The 21,324-nt window shown below is 36.4% G+C and overlaps 1 protein-coding gene across 2 annotated transcripts in view; it reads left to right on the plus strand.

The window, feature by feature from the left end:
- Positions 1-20,216, plus strand: part of VAV3 (vav guanine nucleotide exchange factor 3) — a 150,297-nt gene extending 130,081 nt beyond the window's left edge. For both annotated transcript variants that reach the window (XM_062497230.1, XM_062497231.1), the window contains exons 23-27: positions 1,252-1,368; positions 2,046-2,133; positions 5,315-5,444; positions 16,132-16,283; positions 17,715-20,216. In XM_062497230.1, the coding sequence (XP_062353214.1) occupies positions 1,252-1,368; positions 2,046-2,133; positions 5,315-5,444; positions 16,132-16,283; positions 17,715-17,756 (529 nt within the window). In that variant the 3' untranslated portion in view covers positions 17,757-20,216. The remainder of the gene's footprint in view (positions 1-1,251; positions 1,369-2,045; positions 2,134-5,314; positions 5,445-16,131; positions 16,284-17,714) is intronic.
- The last annotated feature ends 1,108 nt before the right edge of the window (positions 20,217-21,324 follow it).

Genomic DNA, 21,324 nt, shown 5'->3' on the forward strand with positions numbered 1-21,324 from the left:
AAATGGTGTATCAAAACTGCAGCCACTGCTGCTCTGGGGTTTATGAAGTGTGTGAACTCTTTCCCACAACTCAGAAAAGACAAAGTGATTCTGAGAGAGCAGAGTAAGCATCACTTGTGTTCTTTCACTTGTTTTATGCTTTGTCATTTAGACAGGAGTTCTGACTTCCTCTTAAGTTGCTGAAAATGAAATTAGGATAATACCTAAACAAATACTGTTTTTTTCATAACAAGCCAAGTAAAATGTTTATTATTTAAAATTGGTATTTTGAATTAATTTCTAATACTTGTTCTGTTTATAATTTTTTAGAAGAAAGGATATTACTGGCATTAGTCTATATCTTCTATGGATTTTTAGTAAAGATTTTTTTTTTACTTAAAACACCTTTCTAATTGGTCATGATGTATTAGTGTGAAATTTTACATAGTGGTGGTCTGTGGTGGTGACAGCCTTTGAAAATGGTAAGAGAAGCATAATTTCCCTGGAAGCTAGGTCATTTTCCCAATTAACAGTTTAACCTCTGGTTTTGCACATGAGTGTCTGCTGACAGCCTCTCATGATGTCCTACTCAAACCACAAGGCACAGCAAGGGCACAAATCTGCTTTGGCAGCCAGACTGCAGAATCAGTGATTTATTTGTCTTAGCTTTCAACACTTAGCACCAGCTTTTTCAAATTTGGATGATTTTGGCCGATTTATTTTTTTCCTCTGGATGTTGGGTATACCCATTACGCTTTAACCTTTAGAGGTTATGCATAATTATGAAATCAAATAAAATACTTCCTTGTGTAAGTACCAAATTTTCATATACGTATTTTGTTGACCTGATCTACCTCTGGTGGCTGATTCTCTATTCTGTTAGAAAAAATCTCCCCAGACCTCAGGGAGGTTCAAAGGTTCTGGAGCACTGCTGTGTTGTTTCACTTGCAGCAAATGATGCAGTTGGTTTTATGAACTTTTGTTCAAGCCAGTAGTCATTCAGCTAGTGCTTGGGCTCAAGCACTTTCCTTAGCAGATATTGTGTTCAACATGCATATGAGCACTTTTCCAATTAAAAATTCCACAACCCCCAACTGTGGAATTTTTTCATATTTTATTCTTCATTCAGAAATCGGGAAGTGGTATTCAGTTGCAGCAGATGTATTTTTGGTCCCCATGATGTGTAGAAAATTTTCACACTCTGTTGTATATTTGATAGACCTTTGGAGCTTTGAAAAAAATCATAGGCAATTTTTATTTTCCTTGTTACAGGTTTGCAGGAGCAATGGAACGATTGCAAGCAGAAAGTGAACTAATTAACAGAGTAAATAGCACTTACCTGGTGCGGCACAGGACCAAAGAATCAGGAGAATATGCAATTAGTATTAAGTAAGTAGAAGTGGAGTAAAAACTCTTCAAGAAAGTTTTCCTGTTCTCATGTTTGTCTAGACAGTATTTGAAATAAATGCAGACAATAAACTGTTGTTTCCATTATATAATTATATGCAGCCTTTAGGAGAGTCAATATAGGAAAACTGAAGTTGCTATCAAAAAATACCCAGGATTTATAGAAGGAAAAAAGCAATGGTTTTATAGTGCTAATGTAGCAAACTGGGGCTACAAAAATAATGGTTGAGTATGTTGGAGAAGAGTAGTAAGCATTGTTTGCAGTACAGTGTGATCTGTTCCATTGATTTCAGTGAGAACTCAAAGCCCTTTGCATCTCAGACTATTCAGTAAAATGTGGGTTTATACATTTTGTGGATGCAAATTATTTTTTGCTTTCATGTTGTTTATCAATAGGAATATAAAAGCAGAAAGGACATGGGAATTCCCCGTTACAATAAGCAGTTGGCTGTGGCTTTTTTTCTAATAACAGATTACTTCTTTAGCTGTACTTTAATAAATATAGTTGGTTGATTAGATGTCGACTTTGTTTTGGCACAGATATACATTTTGTCTTAAGAATTTATGTGTGTGGTGTTCTAGGGGCATGCCCTCAGGTAATTATTGATTGTGTCTGATTAAAGCCACATTTATATTCATAAGTTATTCATTGCCCACAGGTACAATAACGAGGTGAAACACATCAAGATTTTAACAAGAGATGGCTTTTTCCACATTGCAGAAAATAGAAAATTTAAAAATTTAATGGTAAGCATTGATGAACTTTTAAACAGTGTGAGATCTTCTTTGTATCTGTTTCTGTTAGAGAGAGCTGCTTTGGTATGTGAAATTTGGAAAGCTATGAGAATTAAAGATTTGAATTGTGTCCACTCCTGCTAATAGGATAATATTTGTATATTTATGGTTTTAGCTCTAAGTGATGATATTATGTGCTTCAAACTACATGTTTATTGTTAGGATTGGACTGTGTCCATTACAGTGAAGTGGAAGAGAGGAGGAATTTAAATCCCATGCATCAGCCCACTGTGGAGTTAGGCTGAGTCGGGAAAGGAGAATTTGATGTCTTTGGAAATCTTGGTTTTTAGGAATCAATTGGATTAAAATTTATGCAGCAGCCTTCCTGCATGCATACTCAAGTATGTGAAAACGCTAAATAAAAATGAAGGATAATACAAAACAGGAGCAGGGAGAAGCTTTGAAACCAGGAAGGCTTAGAAATTATTTTAGTTTAACCACTGATACTCTCTAAAACAAGAGTATCCTAGAAGTAAATGATAATCTGTAAATGCTCATTAGAACAGGAAGAACATAAATTTCTTGATGAAGAATGCACCAAGCTGTTTTTGCAATCTTACCTTCATTTCACACTTATAAGCCAGTGAATTGTTGAGTTTTAGGGCTGGGGACCCCTGAGGTAGTTTCATTTTTGAGATCTTTTCATTGTTTAGCAACAGAAATCATGGTGCTGCTCACTTACACGAGGAGGTGGCTGCTTAGTCTGTGAATGCTACAAATGATTAATTGGAAACTGATATTGCCAAAACACAGCAGCTGGAGTCCCATGCTGCCAGGTGTCTTCTTATGGCAGTGATGCAGTTTAATGCACTGGTGCAGGTTTCAAAGTAGAGCGGAAATATAAATAAAGGACCAAGTTGGATGAAAAATGAGAGAAAAGAATATGCATTGCATCACAGAATTGAGAGGATGGAAGAAGTTTCTAGAGTAGGGACCCCACTGCTACCAATTTAGCCTTGCTAACATTCAAGTAGGAAATAATTATTTTCTAACACAGATTTAGCATATTATGAATTATGCCCTTGAGAGTTCAATACACAGGTGGTAGTGTGGTGTTTGTACAGGCTGTGGAACAGCTGATTTGTTCTGAGTAGATGCAAGAGAAAAAGTAACTGGGAGGAAAAAAAGAGTGTCTGCAAGAAAAGAGGAACAAAAGTAGTTGGAGTAGAAGTGGGAGCAGAAGAGAGACAAAGGCAGCATCCATGGAAATGTTAAGTGGTGATCTGCAGTGACACAGCATTTTGTCCTGCTTTGGAGGGAAAAAAGTAGAAGAGCTCTTTTGTCTACTTTTCATAGTACATTTGAAAAACTTTCAGCAGAGTAATTAAAATGTGCTGAGTGTGTAAAGCAGGGTGCAGTGAAAGGTCAGTTTGGCTGCTGCTGTGGATCAGGGTAATGTGACAGCTCCTGAGGAGCCCCATCCATGCTGGCACGGACTGCTTGCCTTACTCATCTCTTTGTAAGCTTGCTACTGTGACTTGTGCAATTCATGTTTTAGTGGCCAGTTGTCAGTCAACTGTTTTCATGGAAGAATGGAATTAAAACCTAAGCTTGAAAGTAACTGAATCTGTGACATGAAGTGTTTTTTTCCTTTTTCCTCAGTTTAAAACCATTTTACTTATTTTGCCAACAAACCACATCTATCCATTTAGAATTCTAATTACTTTTGCAAAACAACACTATTCTTACAGACTTACACTGTGCAGAAAGATAACAAAAGTTTCATACTAATTATTTCCCATTTATCTAGATATGTTACTTTGAATGCTGCTAACAAATCACACACAGTATTGCCTTGGTAATTTGAATGTCTGAATATACAGTGATGATATGGGAGTAAGTTTTGTTGCAGGCATTCTAGTTTGTATGATGTGCTGGTATAAAAACAGCAAAATCCAAAGAACTCTTAGTATCACTGATGTAGGCTATTATAGGCTAAACATTTTGGTAGCTTTTTGTGGTGCTGGTTTTTGTTTTTGTTTGCTTGTTTTTGGTTTGTTTGCTTGGTTATTTTCTTTTTTTTGGGGGGGGATTTTTTCCTAGAAGGAAATGTTTAAACACAGTAGAATCTCTTAATTTTGACCTGATTTTGGAAATCTAAATATAAGTAAGTGGAAGGGATTGAAGGGTTAACAGTAAATACATTGCTTTGTTCTTGCATTTTTGAAGGGTGAAATCCCATATCTGAATGGATCAATTGAAGCACATTTGCTTTGAATTGCCTGGTCACTTTTAATCCTATTCTAGCTTCGTGTACAAACTATGTGATATTGACATTTCTAGGGCTAATTCAAATGTAACAGACAATGGCAGGGGTTGAAGATTGCAGAAGAATAGCATGAGCTGACAGAATTTGGATGGGTGATGCCTTCTTTAGAGTAGGAATTCGAGTAACTTATCTTCTTGGTTACATAAACTATTTCAGCTATACTTTTATATTTACATATAGGAATTTTTGCATATGTATAGTAAAATATTCCTGTGTGTAGCTATGAATGTTTATATAGATGTGCACACACACAGATGATGAAATTTTTTGGATTGGGTACACGGAGAATGTGAAACGCTGGATTTTTCAGTCAGTGAGCACTGTCTGATACCTCCCAAGCCTGCCCTGCAATGGAAGTTTTACATCATCTGAATATCTGCACATTAACTTGCTGTTAACTTAGAAGCCATGTGCATTTTTTCAGATCTGTGTATTTACAAATACATTTGTATATAAACGTAACTTATTATTGCAAAAGAGGTTTGAGAAAACAGTGACATCTATTGCTCCATCCTTAGCAAGAAGCTGACCTTGCCTTCTACTTGACTCCAGAAAAGCAAAGACATTCTCAAACTGACTTAAAGGGGCAGCAAATGTTGATTCAGACAAAAAAAAAAAAAATACCTAGCTGATTTTTGGGGTGTCTTTTTTTATTTGTTTTTTTTTTTTTTGGCGTTTCTTTTAAGTGGCAATATGAAAGCTGCCAGTTTAGGGTATTTTATATTTTAGAAAAACAAGCATTGTTTATGGATTATATTATAAAATAAGGTTACTTGCATAATAAGACTGTCATTGGCTGTATACCAGAATGCTGAATAGTATGTGATTTCAATTTCCAATGAAAATATCTTTCCTTTCTGAAAGGAACTCGTAGAATACTACAAGCACCACTCTCTCAAAGAAGGTTTCCGAAGTTTGGATACTACTCTTCAGTTTCCATACAAAGAATCTGAAAACTCATTGGGACAGAGAAGTAACAGAACAGGTGGCAATGGTGAGGATTAAAAATTTGTATATTACTTTCTGTCATATATATATATATATATCTATATATAGATATATATATAGATATACATCTTCCATTTTTAACATATAACCAATTACTATAGCAATGCTTTTAGCTAGGATTTTTTGAAGCTAAGCACATTCAGATCTGCCAGGAGATTTATAAACATGTCTAGCAAGCTTGTCTTGCTGCCAAACTTAAAAACTTCCAAATATTCAAAAAATCTATTAGACATGCTGGTGAGAGATTAAACTGCATCTTGCTTAGTTTCTTAAGAAATTTGCATATGTGCAGCTACAAGTGTTGATATCTGTGACAATTTCTAATCCTTAAAAGAGGATTTAAATAAATCAGTCCTGTAGCATAGCCCTATGAAGTAGCATCTCATTAATATCAAATAATAGTGTCAAAAATTAGATTTACTCTATCCTAAATATTTTTGCATGTTTTTTAACATGCAAGTATATTTATATTGTATGTCTGTGTGTATGACATATCTAATGTTTGTGAAGAGTTCCCCTACTAAGCTTTTGGAAGTTAATGAACTACTGTGCAATGTAGACAGCAGTTAAAATGTTACAAAGTTTAGAAATAAACTGAGAAGGCTTGCATTGCATATCTTGTCCTTTATTTAAGCTATTACAATTTAAGTGGAAGTTAGCATCATTTTAGGACATGGACAGGTTCAATGTTAATGATAAAACCTACCACATGGCTGGCCTCTGTAAAATATATAATGTTTCTGTCAAAGGGCAGTTATTAGATTTGCTGTTCTGTGGTCATTGACTGCGTCTTTGTACTGTAACAGCTAATAAGAGGAAAACAAAAATTTATGGGGATTTTAACAGTATGAAGACTGCTGTAAAAGCCCAAAAGGTCCATTTTGGTCTTTGTGATGGTGGTGGCTTTGTTACTTATTTGTGAGTTTTGTTTACTTGCTTGCCTCAGTTCCATAACATGTATGTACCTTTAGAGGTTTCTTCCTCTCCTAATTAAAGTGAAGATAATTTAGGACAAATGTTTGTAAGAAACCAGTGTATCTCTGGGCATTTCATTTAGTGTCTCTACCTCCCAATTCATCTTCTTTCCATTTCTGTTCTCCTTCACTGCTTCCCAAGAGTTGAGTCAGTTGTCTCCTCTCTGTGCTGTTCATGTCCATTCCTGGTGGATTTCTCTGTCCTGTCCTTTCCTGTCCCTGTGCTTCTCTCTTCCTCTTGCCATCTCTTGTGCTTTCCTCACCCCTTCCCTCTGCACGGCACCGAGGCTTTAATTGTTGAGAGGACATGTCCTGCTTGATTCACTTTGCATTTGTTGGAGTTATTGTTGACTGTGAGCAGAGCCAGATTGTTTTCTTCTTTTTTTTTCCTTAGTTTTTTCCTTTTTTTCCTTACAGTTAGAATGTATCTATACTGTCCACCAACCTCTTACTCTGCAAGAGCTCAATCATTTCCTGCTTTACGGGGTACAAGATTTATGGTACATCCTCATTAACTTCAGTCATCATACAAAATAAAGCATCTTCTTTTACAAGATCTTTTAGGCAGTATGTGGGAGAGCAAGAGAAATGACTGAGGGATGCTCTCATTTTAGTCAAGGGGATGAGGAAATGCATCTCTGCTACAGTGACTTATCAACCCTTTGATGCTACAAACTGTGCTGGTGGAAACTGCAAGTTTTCTCTTGACCAAACTGACCTGAAAAACCTTCCAGTTTCCAAACTCCTCATGTAAAGTCTAATAGATTTCCATAATTCTGCTGCATTATCTGGATTGACTCGGAATGACACTTCCTTTAATAGATTGGACAGTAAAATGTGTCCCCATGAGTGTGGTGATTTATTGGTTGCTTCTTTTCTTGTTTGTTTCGTTTTGTCTGTTTAACCAAATGTCCATGATTAACAGTCCATCTATGGGTAACTCTGCTCAGTTTTTAAGCTGTCTTGTTTATTGTACCAAGCTGATGTGAGGAAAACCTTATATCTATGCTGTGTGAACCCTGCTGGGCTGAGTTTAGAAAGAATTTGGAATGTTTTAGGCTGCTTTAAGTTTGGTTTGGTAGAGGAAGCAAATAAGTCATGTGGGGCAGCAGTTAGACATGGAGTTTACTCACAGCCCTCAGTGAGGACCACCACACAGCTGATTTTTAAATATCCTCCCACATAATTCAAGTGCAAGAAAAATAGTTGTTGGAAGGAAGACAGACAAAGTAACTGAAGAGAGAGATGGGCACTTCCCCATATTTTTTCAATTTTGCAACTACTCAGCATGGGGCTGAAGCTGGGGAATGCAATGGGCTTTGACAGTTTGAAGCTGATTTAGAGAAGGATTTGGGTTTAACATGGTATTTTTCTCTATACTATTCACATACCTGGATTTTTTAATGAAACCATCTTTTGAAAAGATGTCAGCTTTTTGTTTTCAAAACGGATGATCTTTAGGATATATAACTGACAGAATAAGTGGGAAAAGTATTTTTAAAAAATATTGGTTGAACCACTGCAGACTTTGACAGAGTTGTATCATTTTCTGCTGCCAAGGTCTTTGAGCTGCTGTGGAATTGAATGGCAATACTGAATTGACTTTACTTCCCAGAAAAGAATGAGAATGAAGTATGGTTTGTTTTTTTTTTTTTTTTTTTTTGGTATTTCTTATGTTTTCATTTACCTATACAGGAAAAGAAAAACAACTGGTATTTAATTTAACTTGTAATTTCTAATATGAATCATAGTAAGTCACCTTGTAACTTCTTAAATTTTCAGGTAATTTGATTCTTGCTTCAGCAGCTACTTGATTTTTAGAATTTTTTTTAGAAAAAATATCTCTGTTTTAGTGGGGTAGTTATTTTGACTTTTTGGTTTTTGGCTTCCTGCTTGGGTTAGAACTTTGCTTTTAAGTCTCCTTGTCTTGCAGAAGTCACCTGTGTTGTTCTCATGTTCGTTGTAGTCTTTTAATGTGGTTATAAAAGCTGTCAGATATTTAGTTTTGTCAATATAGAAATTCAAGTTAATTGTGAGGATATTTTGGGAAATGGTATATTCTTTCATCTTAACTTTTCATTCTCAAGCTTTGCTAGACACACACAGTATGATCAAGTTTTGTTTTGCTACAGAGAAAAATACCAATTCTTACATTAGATTACAGGAAAGATCTACCAGTTAATGAAATAAAAGCAAAAAGTGGACATTAGTCTGTGGATTAGAATAATGGCACTTTAGTCTGATTTGTTGATGCAGTGCACAATCATATTGAGAAATTTGAATCTTTATGAAATTTAAAGTAAATAATGAATTAGTAAATCACTTATATCATGAAGCAAGTCCTACTTGAGTGATATTTTTGTTTGTCAGTTAACTAGGAGTAGGTGTGTGACATCCTACTTATGCTTAATGCATTAACTGTGTAAAGGTATGTGTTGGTAAAGTAAAACAAAACAACTATCATCCCAACCCTTAGGGAATCAAAAGAATTCAGCCTTTCTGCTTAGAAGCCAACACCAACACCCTGTCATCAAAACAGATCAGTTATCTGTAGAAGTCTAGTAGGATTTCCTTGCCTGCACAGGTTTACTTGTTCAGAATTTGACACATGAAACCAAACCTCCAGCTATATGAGAGAGAAAAATCAGGATAAAGTCTGCTCAGTTAAGGACCAGCCACCCTCCATATAGCACCTAATCTGGGTGTGTTCCCGTGGGCTGTTCCACTCTGCCATTGTGCTCCTGGAGAAATAAAGACAGGTATTTGCCTCTAAGAATGGGCAATGCTTTTGAGTCCAGTGGCCCTTTTGGTTTGTGTAGCACAATGCCCCACAGAGCTGTCACTTGGGGTTAGTGTCTCCAGTATAAAGGAGCCTCTCATGCATCCCAGATAGTCCATTCAGTGTCAGAGGTGGAGAAAGTATCATCATTGTGAAGGATCATAAGGGAGTTTCTGGAGTTCAAGAGGCCATGGAGCATGGTTTTCTTATCCTATGAGACACTAAGCTAAAATGTTGTTGGTTTCTGTTTGTGGGATTTTTTAAAATTTCTAAACCCATGGTTTATGAATATTAAAAAACAGAGTAAGTCCTGATTATTTTATTTATGCTTGTAGTTTCCTTGTCACAAATGTGTCTGACATCCAGGTAAGATGCATAGAACTGTACCATTACCTCCACCATGGGTTCTTGCATAAAATTGTTCTAGTCATCATTCCTGCAAGTACTATTTTGAAGAAAAATTACTGTGTTTCATGGGTAGAAGAATAAATTCAGAGAAGTAGCTGTAAGTGATAAATATAACCCTGCTACTTTTGGAAGGAAAATTCTTGGTCAGTAATTACAGATATTATTAGCTATAATTTAGAAGGTGCATTATCTTTTATCCTGTTGAGATGGATGTACTTTTCCAAATCACAGCTGGGAGCAAAGCTCCCAACTTTTTTAGACATGCACACTATATATCTTTATTGCCTCTTCAAAAGAGGCACAAAATGTGACAACAGGTCAATAAACTGTAATTTCACTTAAAGCAATTCCAGTTAATTTCATGACATTTTTGCATTTAAAAGTACATTGCCCCTACTTTTGTTGACAACAGAGCAAGAGCACCTGTGGCTTTCACCCAGGGAAGCTGCTGTAGGGGCTTGGGATGAAGTGCTGGTTCTGCCTAGGCCAAGCTTAGGCAGGCTTAGTGAGCAGTACTGTTTGGGCTTTAGAGGATGTAGTTTAGCTGTGGAATTCCTATTGATGTTGATGATTAACAGGGCAGAATGCATACTCTTTTTTCCATGCCATAATATGGAGTTGGCTCCAGGTCAGTTCAGACTATATTCTAATTAAGGGCATGTGACTAGTGTTGCTGGGCTCAAGAGGATTTATGCATGCATGAGTTCTTACTTTTGTAATGGTAAGAAGTGGGGCACACAAAGAATTAAAAAACCCCTTTTTTAAAATCTAAAAATATTTGCAAGAGGCTACAATTACAATTTACTTCTCTGATACCCTAAATGGGTGACTTCTTCCTACTTGGCTCTTTGAAAAATGCAATTGTTAAAAATTAAATCAGAGAACCAAATTTTTTAGTTATTACAGTCAATTTCCTTGCAGACATCCTTGGTAGGGAACCTTAGTTTCCTTATTATCAATGAATTATATAGTTAAAAAACTATTATTTAAATCTTATTGCCAATATTTCAATGTTCTTTTGCTTTTCTCTTTTTCTCTTTTTTTTTTCCTCTAAGCCCCTTCTTTGTTCTGTGGGTTTTCTTTTGTAACTCCTCCAGACTACAGCTTTGTTCCCCCTTCCTCCACTCCTTTCTGGTCAGGTACTGCTTTACTGCTTTTATATTTCTTCTAAATTTGCTTCTGTTGTTTCTGTGTGCAGCAAGTGAGGGAAGGGACGAATCTAATACTTCACTCCTCTCTGACTCCAAAAATGGAGCTATTACTTGTTATTCTTGGAGTGTAGCAAAAATAAAACTCTGACTCTTTTGAATTGTTACTGCTTATTGCAATAAGCAGTTTGAATAGGTGTTGCAAAGCTCAATAGTTGCAGCAGATTCCATCAGTGACCACTTGACTGTTAATTTGCTATGAAGTTGACATTTATGAGCTATATATTTTTAATGTATTTATTCAAATGCACAAACATGGAAATCTCACTGCGTGTTGGTAAATAATATATTCGTCCCATCCCTGCAGCAAACCATACTGCAGTAGCATCTTAGAATGCAGTAGTTTTTTATTTGTAGAGAATGCTTTCTTTAAATTCTGCATTAACATTGTAAATTAATTTTTCCCATCTGTTTTCTAAATATTGTTTTCTTTTTTTCCATTTAACCATTTCCGGCTTTAATAGATGCAATTGTTTCAAACCAAGAGGCTGCATAAAAATGCTAAAAGTAGTGCCATTGGTAGCCTCAATCAGTGCATCAGTATGGGCATGACTTTTTCTGATCTCTAAGATCTGCTCTTCAAAGAGGTGAACTGCACCGCTGGACAATTTAAGAAGAATTTTGCCAGTAGAAAGGTGAATGCCTTTGAGGAGGACATGGAGGGAACTGCTGATGTGGAGAACTCAGCACTTGCTCACATTACACTGGTCTGCCTTTGTGTACAGGGGTGGAGGACACTGCCTGGGTTGTGCAGGGCAGGGCTGGGGCTGGCTTTTGCACTGGGGAAGGGGGAGGTGTCCAGCACACACTCAGGCAGATGGAGTCATCAAGATCTCAGTGGGCAGTATGTTTTACACCTGCCCCACAGAAGTTGTCCAAATTATTTAGTGCTCTGGGAAGGATTCTTGGGGCTTTCCATAGTTTCCTGCTGGGAAAAGGACATAGATGGCACCTCAGTGGTAGAATGGTTACTGCACTCGTGCTGAGAGCATCTCTGATGACCCCTCTCTTGATTCAGCCCAGGGAGTTCAATCTCTATGTCTTAGGCTACATTTGGATGTTTTGCTCCTCAGTTTCTCTTGGAGCAGATACTTCCTTTCAGTAGTCACAACAATACTGAGAATCCAACCTAGAAGGTGCCCTTCCAGTTGACATTTGCTTCTATAAATGGACGCCTCTGTAGAAAAGATGAGTAGAAAGCCATTTTGTTGTAGCTGTTTGCCCTGAACCAGCTTCAGGTCCAGCTTCAGCTGGATCCCCTGAAGCACTCACCTGATTTGAAACAATATGAAGGAGTTAAGTTTTGCCTCTTTGCTCAAGGTAAATACTATGAGCTTTTGTCCTTTTGGGCAGGGATAAGAAAGGACATCTTGCATTCAACTGCCCAGTACTTGACTGTAGATTCCATTCTTACTGAACTTCTTACTGAAACTGCTGTCTGTTCCATGAGAACAAAATAGTGAGGTGGCCTACAGTGACAGAACAGCAATCAAGACTCAGTTTCTTTAACCCTATCACACATTCCCATATATTCCCACGTGTGCTTTCAATAAATTATGACATTCCTTTTTTTATATGAAAAACTGCTGTATCAGAAAATTCACTAATAACTATAACAATAGGTATCAATTCAATGTCTTGCATATCACAATGTGCCAGTTACACAAGTACAAAATAGCAAAGGCAAATATTGATCTTCACTGCTTAATTAAGCTTATCTACCCATTGCATTCTGAGTGCTAAGCTGCATTGCTTCATGTGTTTTTAGTAAACCTTCTTTATAAAAATAGCCCAATAATTTGCCTACATTTAAAGACCAAGTACTTATTTAATGGTATTACAAGTATTTTTTTCAAAAGTATCTTCAGAGCTGGCTTAGTTGCTGGTACAGAATTTGGTAACACAGGGGAAGGTTAAGCTGACTGCTGAGCACTACTGGAGGTGCTGCCTGTGCCTGGAGAACAGCCCTGAGGTTTGGTGAAAGAGTAAATGTACAAGTAAATGTACATGGCTTCAAGGAGTATGGAAACTAATACATGGGAGCACACCTCAGGGCAATGGCTGCAGATTTATGAGGAGGCCAGAGCACAAGGAGAGAGAAACAACTCTTCACAGCTTTACTAATACTACACTGACCTTGGAATTCCAGCATGTGAGCTAGACCAGCCTGGTGTGATCAAAGGGAACCTCTGTTGTTTGCACCCTAGATGCATCATCAATGGTTCAAAGTAGTATCAAAATTAATTTGTAGCATATCTACTTCACTGGTAATGTCCAACATACTCCAGTGTAAATCACAGCTGATTATAGTTCCTGTAGTCATTATCATCTGTTTGCAGAAGGAAAGGCTGGATTAAGTAAAAGCATGTACTCATTCACACATGTGCTTTTTATTCACCTCCTTTGGATTTCTCTTTCTATTTTTGGTTAGTCCTCTGAGTATCTCCTTTCTATTACACAAGGTTTATTTATTGCTACTTTCTCAAGAGCCTTTTTTTTTAACACTTCTTCTTCCCCCCTCTTTAATTTCTCATTCACATTCATCCACGTGTTGGGCCCTTTCTTTCCATCTAGCTATGCTGTTGATCCCAATCTCTCTCTGCATTCTTCCTGTAGCTATCCTCTTTCGGTCCTTCACTCAGTGTTCCTTCTCTGTCCCATCTCTACAGGTGTGCTTTGCATGTGTTGACTTCCCTCAAGTTTTATTTATCCTGGGACAACATTAATTGGGAATTCAGAGTTGATAGTCTCTACTGAAGTTGTTTTTGTGACTGTGTCAGCAGAGAGATATGGCTAATATTTTTTCCAAAATTAGCACTGTCATTTTCCTATATTCCATCACTCATCTGGCTTCCTTTTATATATTTCCTATCATGAGCTTCACTTTTATTTGAAAATATGGATCTTGGATTCTAAATTAATCTAAATTCTGCTACTTTCTGCCTCAAGACTTTTGAAGATAGATGGTTTTGATTTCTCTTGCTTCTTTTTCCTTTTCCTCTCTGCTTTGTGACTTGAGACTTGAAAAAGAGTTAAAAAGTCCTCCTTTCCCCCAGATGTGCTTCTTTCTTCTCTACCCTAATTTTCCTTGCTATTTTCCATCTTTATTATTCCTCCATGCATTTCTTACCTTCTTAGTTCTTTTCTTCCCCATTTTCTCAAATTTGTTCATCTTTGCTTCCTGTAATTTTTCCTTGCCCCTTTATCTTCGTACTAGAATCTGAAATTATATCCTGCTCCCCAGAATCACTCCTTGCATCCTGCAATGCTTCTCCAAATCTGCCAGTGATACTGCTGCACACCTGGGAATGGCTACTGACCCTCCAATCAATAACTGCTCTTTTTTTCTTTTCTTTCTCCAAAACAATTGGTGCCCATGATGTGCTCTTTCCCTGTAAAATTGATTACTGCAGTGCTGATAAGGTATAGGACATTACATTCATGTCAGAATCTAAACAAGTAGCATCTACATCTCCCTGGCTAATAGGGAGAAAAAAAGCATGTTTGGGCTTTGATGTGCTTAATATATCACCTAGATTTTTGCTACATCAATATAAGCAATAAATTAAGAGACTGATTCTCTGCTATATGGAATCTTTTACATAATTTATCAAGTACCTGATAAACATACTCTACATAAGCAGTCAGGAATATTAGACTAAACTTTAGTGACATGATATAAACTAGGGCATTATCTGTTGTCAAAAGTGCTTTTTCGGCATTCTATTTCTGTGGTATATTTAATAGTATTTTAAATGCAGTATTCCTTGTTAGTTTAAAATAATTTGTTTGTATTTTTTCTTTAAGCTGAAAATATTTGAACATATAATGGTTTTCTGATATTTAATTGCTATAATGTATCTATGGTCCAGTGCAGTCAGAAGCAAACTTAAACACAAGCAGAACTGAAACTGTTAAGATTTCTCAGTTCATTTGCCTGTTTTGGGTTCCTGATTTAAATTAAAGGCAACTAGATATGAATTCTTGGTATTAGATTGTTGAGGGCATTGCTAAACTGGAATCTTAAAAGCATTTCCTAATGAAGATTGGGCATTTCTAAGAAATGTGAAGAGGTTCTGAGGACAGATATGATTCTATGTAGATGATATCAAGTCATCCATATCATCCATTATGATCATATGAATTCTTCTGAAATCTTTTCAAAGGAAGCTTGCCTGTGCTCATGAACTCCTCTGACAGGAGGAGTTTACATAGCAAATTTACATTTCCATTTACATAGGAAAACAGTGACATTAATGGGAAAAAAAGCTGAAAAATGCCATGGCCAAGTAATCCAACTACAAAATGCCATGGAGTGGTAGATGTTCTTTCTAGAATGCTCAAGTCAAAAGTCTTTTATCCATTAGGCCATGCCCCCTCTCTCCTCATTGTCCTCACACTAAAAGCATTGAGGATTTCTTTTCCAAGTTTGGACATTCTACATCAGCGTTGTTAACATAATTTGCTGTGAAACTGTTTGGGAAACGGAGTTGGTTTTTGAAGTGAGGCCTTTTGCACTTTTGATTTTTAAAAATTCTTAGCAGCTTTTTATTGTTCAAAATGTCTGGGCTTTACGTCGGCAAAATTCTTCTATATTGACATACCATAAAACTTTAAAGTGTTAATTTCACTGAACCTTAATTTTGTTAAAAAAATTCATTGGTGATTTACAGAATAAACTCCTGAAAATAATAGATTTACATCAGTCAATATTAATGCAGATTGTGACAAATGATCCGTGGAAATTTCTTGTAGAAAGTCTGTACCTTTTTGCTCATGCTGATGTTAGCTGCCAATTTTAAGTACATTAATATTTAACTTGGGAGCTGTTTTTTGAAAGAACAGCACCTTATTCTGTTTGTTTTGCTTCATTAGAGGTCTAAAGTTAAATCAACTGTAAATGCTAATAATTCTTTTGGAAAGAAATTAGTGACCTGTAAAATATGTTGATGCATATAACTGGTATCAAGTTTTATTATGAAGCACAAGAGTAAAATAATTGCAAATGTATTTAGCAATATCAGAGTTGGGAATATTTTATTTATGGCTCATCTAGTTTGATTCTTCTATTAAAAATAAAGAAGACTATTCAAAAAAATCAGAAAAAAATCCCTTCAACTTTTAGACCATTCCCCTATATTTAAATCTTCTTGATCTTTGTAGTGCGGATGTTTTGTATAAAATGAATGCCAGTGTGTGTTGCTGTGGAACCCTTGTTTTATATTTTACAGTATTTCTATTTGCAGTAGTTTGGTAGCCTTCATTTAACCAACCCTAATAATATCACCATCTGCTTCCTTTCAGTGCTGAGCCCAAAGGTGATAGGCATTGCCATAGCCAGGTATGACTTCTGTGCACGAGACATGCGAGAACTCTCCTTACTGAAAGGGGATGTTGTCAAAATTTATACCAAGATGAGTGCCAATGGCTGGTGGAGAGGTGAAGTAAATGGAAGGGTAAGATGATTTTTTTTTTCTTTTCCTGTTTCTTTCTGCCTTTGCTGACAGTGATTTTTGTTAAAAAGAAAATAAAAAAGTGTGTTCTTGCATTGTGTATTTAAATTCACAAGATGGAACATTTTCTCATCTTTGTTTCATAGGAACGAGGCAGAACTCATGCCCGGTAGCATTCCCAGCATATAAATTATTGGCTATTTAATGTGACCTGCCAGGTTGAATATTTGGGCAAGGTTATATGGTTGGAAAATAACCAGGATTAATAGCTCTGCTACAGTTGACCTTTCTTGAAGTGTTTTGCACACAGGTATTTGGGGTCAGATTCCTGGTGCTGTGCAACTCTCTTTAGCACTTTACCACAGAATGAATTTCCCACATCTTTCTGCCAGACTACAATGCATGGAATCAACCACCTTTTTACAGAAGGCTGCTTCTTTGATCTCTAGGAATGTGGCCCAGATGAAGTGACATATTTATCAGGGATTTTTATGAACTCACTTTACACCCTGCTCTGAGATTGGGAAGTGAAGTTTCAGTTTTGACCTGTAAAGGGTTTAATGTTTCAGTCTTAGTTTACTGTCTTATAATGCAGATTTTTCAGAAGCATTTGAGACTGCTGTTTCCACATCTAAAGCGCTGAGATGCAGGGTCAAGGAATGTGAAGTGGAAGAATGTAAATTATCTGGAAGCTGGAAATGATAGTTGCAAGTGCAGTTCAAGTGAATGTCCAGACTTCCTGCTTTATGCAATTTTTATTGTGTACATGAGCTTGGTTATGTTAAATGGTTAAAGCTTTTTAAATAGTCTATTAGACTAGAAAAATAAGGAAGCAGAAGAAATAGCCAACGTGCTATATACATTTTACATGTGAAGAAAGCTGAACAACTCATTGTTATGCAGCTGCGCCCATTCTAAAGGATGCCCTGTTACTTGCTAGCATGCCTTGGTAACTTCCATAGCCTGGACTTGACATTATAAACTTACCTCTGGAGATATTTTGGTGAGGTAGTCTAAAGATTTCTGCTGTCACCCCTTCTAGTCATGCTCTAGGTTTGGTTTTGAGTTCTTTAATGAATGTTAAATTGACTTTAGTTATAAAGAAGTCTGAAGAAATCTAAAGCAAATACATGAAATAAGAAATATGTGGCATTGCATCACTGTATGTCTCACATAAACCCTATTTGGCACATCATTAATTTCAGAATGTAGGTAACACTATAACTTCTGAAGTGTAGGACACTAAACTGCTGTCTTATTGTGTCATGTGTTATTCTTTTCCTTTCTGTGTCGGGTCAGACAAGTTTATGTTTATAATCTTATGAATATATTTACTGAACAGACCCATCCTTGTTGTGCCTAGCTCTGCCATTAAAAAAACCAAAACCTCTGTGCATCTCATGTACTTTTTTGTTCTGCTTTCTTCCTTTTTAGGTCGGCTGGTTTCCATCAACTTATGTTGAAGAGGATGAATGAATTAAAAACTATCCTCTACTGACCAGCAGTTTCAGGGATTATAAAAATGTGTATCTTCAATATGTTATTGGTCTTGTTAAGTATTTAAACAGCAACATTTTTGCCTGTCTGAACCTTCTAGTCTTAATGTTGGAATTTATACAGAAGCTTGGGCTGACAGATTATTACTTTACCCAGAGCTGTGCAAGAAATAAGTTGCCAGTTTTCCATCACTGGGGACCAGTACAAAGTCCAACCTCACCATCCCAGAAGATCTCTGGAAAATGAAATTCTTTGTTCCTTTTCATTTCACCCTGTACTACACCATGAGTACTAACAATGGCTGAATATTTAACACTTCTCTTCTAGCTAACATCTGTGATGGTACAAGGAGATGAAGGCTTATTATTTCTTATCACTGCATGCAGAAAACAGATTTCAGTCATTCCAGTGGGCAGAAAGTACGGTCAGTAGACTTGTCTTGAGACGTCAAACTACTTATCAACTTACACACCATTTTACACTTACAAAAACATTCAGAAGGAAATGTGTAGTAAATATGAGTAGCATTCATGCATATGTAATTACTTAACTGGCTACTTTGAGGTCCTGCCTAAATCTTCTAACAATCTGTTTAAAGACATTCTAAAAAGGTGTAGTGATGTGGCATTACTTTAAAAAACATTCACAGATGGAATTGTGTGATCCTTTTATTGTCATCTCAAGCCTTTTTATGTGTTGTTTTTATTTTAAGCATCTGACAATAAAAGTGCAACTGGGGGATAGTCATGACAAGATGATTTGGAAATTTTTTGGCAATAACATTAAATGCATATTGCAGACCTATTCTGAAGGAGAAAATACTAATGCAGGATGATGTAATTTCTCAAGAACAAATGTGTTTATCTTAACCTCTTGATTGAATTGGATGAACTTTGATGCTTTCAACTCAGTACTGTCTTTTCCTAGTTAGACAGGAGTTTTATCACCTTTTGTGAACTCAAATGGAACCTGCAAACTTCTTTCCGCCCCTTCCCTTCTTGTTGCCTGGGATGTTAATGGCAGCTCAGAGGGGGAGTTGTCTTGTTCCAGTCTTCTCAACATTGCTAAATGTGTCTAGGTTAGCCAGCATGAAAGATCAGGCCTTGTAAAGTGGTGTCCACTGCTTGGTGAGGCAATGCTTAATGTAATTATGAAGAGGCAGAAATATAGTTATAAGCTAAAATAAGTGTGGGTGATGTCTTCAGATGTGCAGTTTTAAATATTTATGTAATGTCACACCTGGCTTGAAAACTTGAAAGGAAATCAAGCTCTTAAATGAAGTTAATTCATCCTGTCCCACATCCTCTCTTTTGCTTTTGCCTGTCCTCTTTTTGTGTTGGCATCTTACAATTAGAGTGCATGGACTGCAGAATTTAACACTGCAGTGTTTTCCCACTCTACAAGCAACATAATCATCACTATTTGTCCACAGAGCAGAATGTGCTAGTGTGTATTTGGGTTTCTCTTTGGCTGCCCCCAGGATTCTTTGCTTCTTTCTGGCCTTTCCTGGCCATTAAGAAGAATCAAGCCCAACACAGAGAATTCACAAAATCCCCATTCATCTCTGCAACCATCTTACCATCTGCTGCACCTGGCAGGAAGTGCTGGGTGGCCAGGGCAAAGAGAGGAGCTTCTCCTTAGAAACTTGACTTGAGAGATTCAGCCTTGCAGATGGAATTCTGCTGAAGCTCTAACTTTTCAAGGATTTACCTCAAAATTATGTAAACTGTGATTGTGTTGAGTACATTACTTGATGGAATAATTGAGAGCGTATGTAAATATGTAGATGATGCATAAAAATTTTGTAAATGATGTGTACAGCAGTGTAGGCTAGAGTATGCAGTCTTTGATCATGTTTTGCCATGCAGTTTGATTGTCTGTTGTGATTTTAATCCTATATTCCTTAAGTAGACAAAGATGATTCTTTCCCAGTTTTGCCTGCTTAAGGGGTAGAGGAATAGGCTCTATGTCTGTGAAGTATTTAGTGCTTTACTGTCATATGGTTCTGAGAAGAGGCAGTTAAATTCAGTATGAGTTGAAAAATACATCAGTCATTTTCAACAGCTTGGGTTTAGAATAATTTTGAGTATTCTCTCCATCTTAAAAATGTTGTAAAGCTTTTAAGCAATTCCTGAGTCCAGTAGTTAGTCATCCTTTGAGAAGAATGAAAGCCATAGGTAAACTTTACTTTTGTGGTGTAAATCTATGTATCATTGTCTGTGTTTAATGCCCTGTATTGATTGAGTTAATGCTGCATCTTAAACTATATTTTGAGTACCAAAGACTTCCTAAATATTCTGGAGTGTCTCTTTCATGTGCTGCTTTTGCCTGTATGGAGTTGATTTTGTCATGCAATAATGGAGTTACAGTACTTTAATTTGTACTATTTTGTAAATATGTTAAATATAATAAACTGGTTCATTTTTTTTTGTTTAATGACACGTGTCAAAATGTGTAGTTTGCTGCTGTGAAGGTTGTGCTTAATTTGTCTCACCACCATCTCATTGTGAGAAGTTGATAATGGTTTGTTTTGGTCTCCAAGATTTATATAATCCTTATTTAGCTGTAAAACTGAATTGTCAATGTAAGTGGGATTGTATAGCTTTCCTTGAAGACTTCTTATTGTCAGGATAATATGCCTTGTGCCACATCCAGGAACGTGCTGAGACTTATTTGTTTGGTGGGTTTTTTAAAAAAATTATTTATTATTATATTTTTAGCTATAAGAGAATATGCTATAGAGTCATATGCTTTTTATTGTTGTCTGTCAAAGAAGATACTTGTCATTTTTTTGGTTGAAAAGAAGTTGTGCCTAAAAAGTTTAATGCATAACTTTTCACAGCAGCATCTTTTCTCTTCCACCTTCTTTTTTCTTCCTCTCTTGTATGTGAATTAAGATATAAATTCAGGCTGAATTGACCTCAAGTCTGAAAATACAGTCTGTGTCTGTTTTCATGGGCTACTTGATAACCTTTTTGTGATGTAGCCCATTCATGTATTTTTTACAATGTAACATTCATTATTAATGTGTTTATAAAAATATTTCTGGACAGGTGAATTAATTCAGCAAGGACAGTGATGATTCAGTTGCACTGTTGTTTTTCTTGTGTCCCTTTCATTTTTCAGTAACAGAGATTTTCTTGCAGAGCTGTCCTTCCAACAGATAATTATTAAACCTAATGAGGCATTTACACATCTCTGCAGATGTAAGGCATAATTTTCCTGTCACCAATGAACGTATCATATAACGAAGTCACACCTAATGTGGGATGCAAAAATGTGTCCCAATTAAATGCTCTTGTTAAGAGTATCACACTCGGTCACAGACATTCTCCTTCCCCTTGTGTGTGAGATGTGTCCTCTGATGGGTGAGAAATTGAGAAAGTAGTGTAATTAGGGCATAAGAACCACTTGTGGCTGTGTTCTCAATAGGTTTTTTTTTTTTTTTTCCGATTGTTAGGCTTGGAAGCTTGAAAATCTCAGCCTGAAAAAATTTATCTTGACAATGAAAATTATGCCAACCAGGATTCCTTTCCCGTTTGCCTCA

This window comes from Cinclus cinclus, chromosome 8 (genome assembly GCF_963662255.1).
Source record: "Cinclus cinclus chromosome 8, bCinCin1.1, whole genome shotgun sequence".
NCBI lineage: Eukaryota > Metazoa > Chordata > Aves > Passeriformes > Cinclidae > Cinclus > Cinclus cinclus.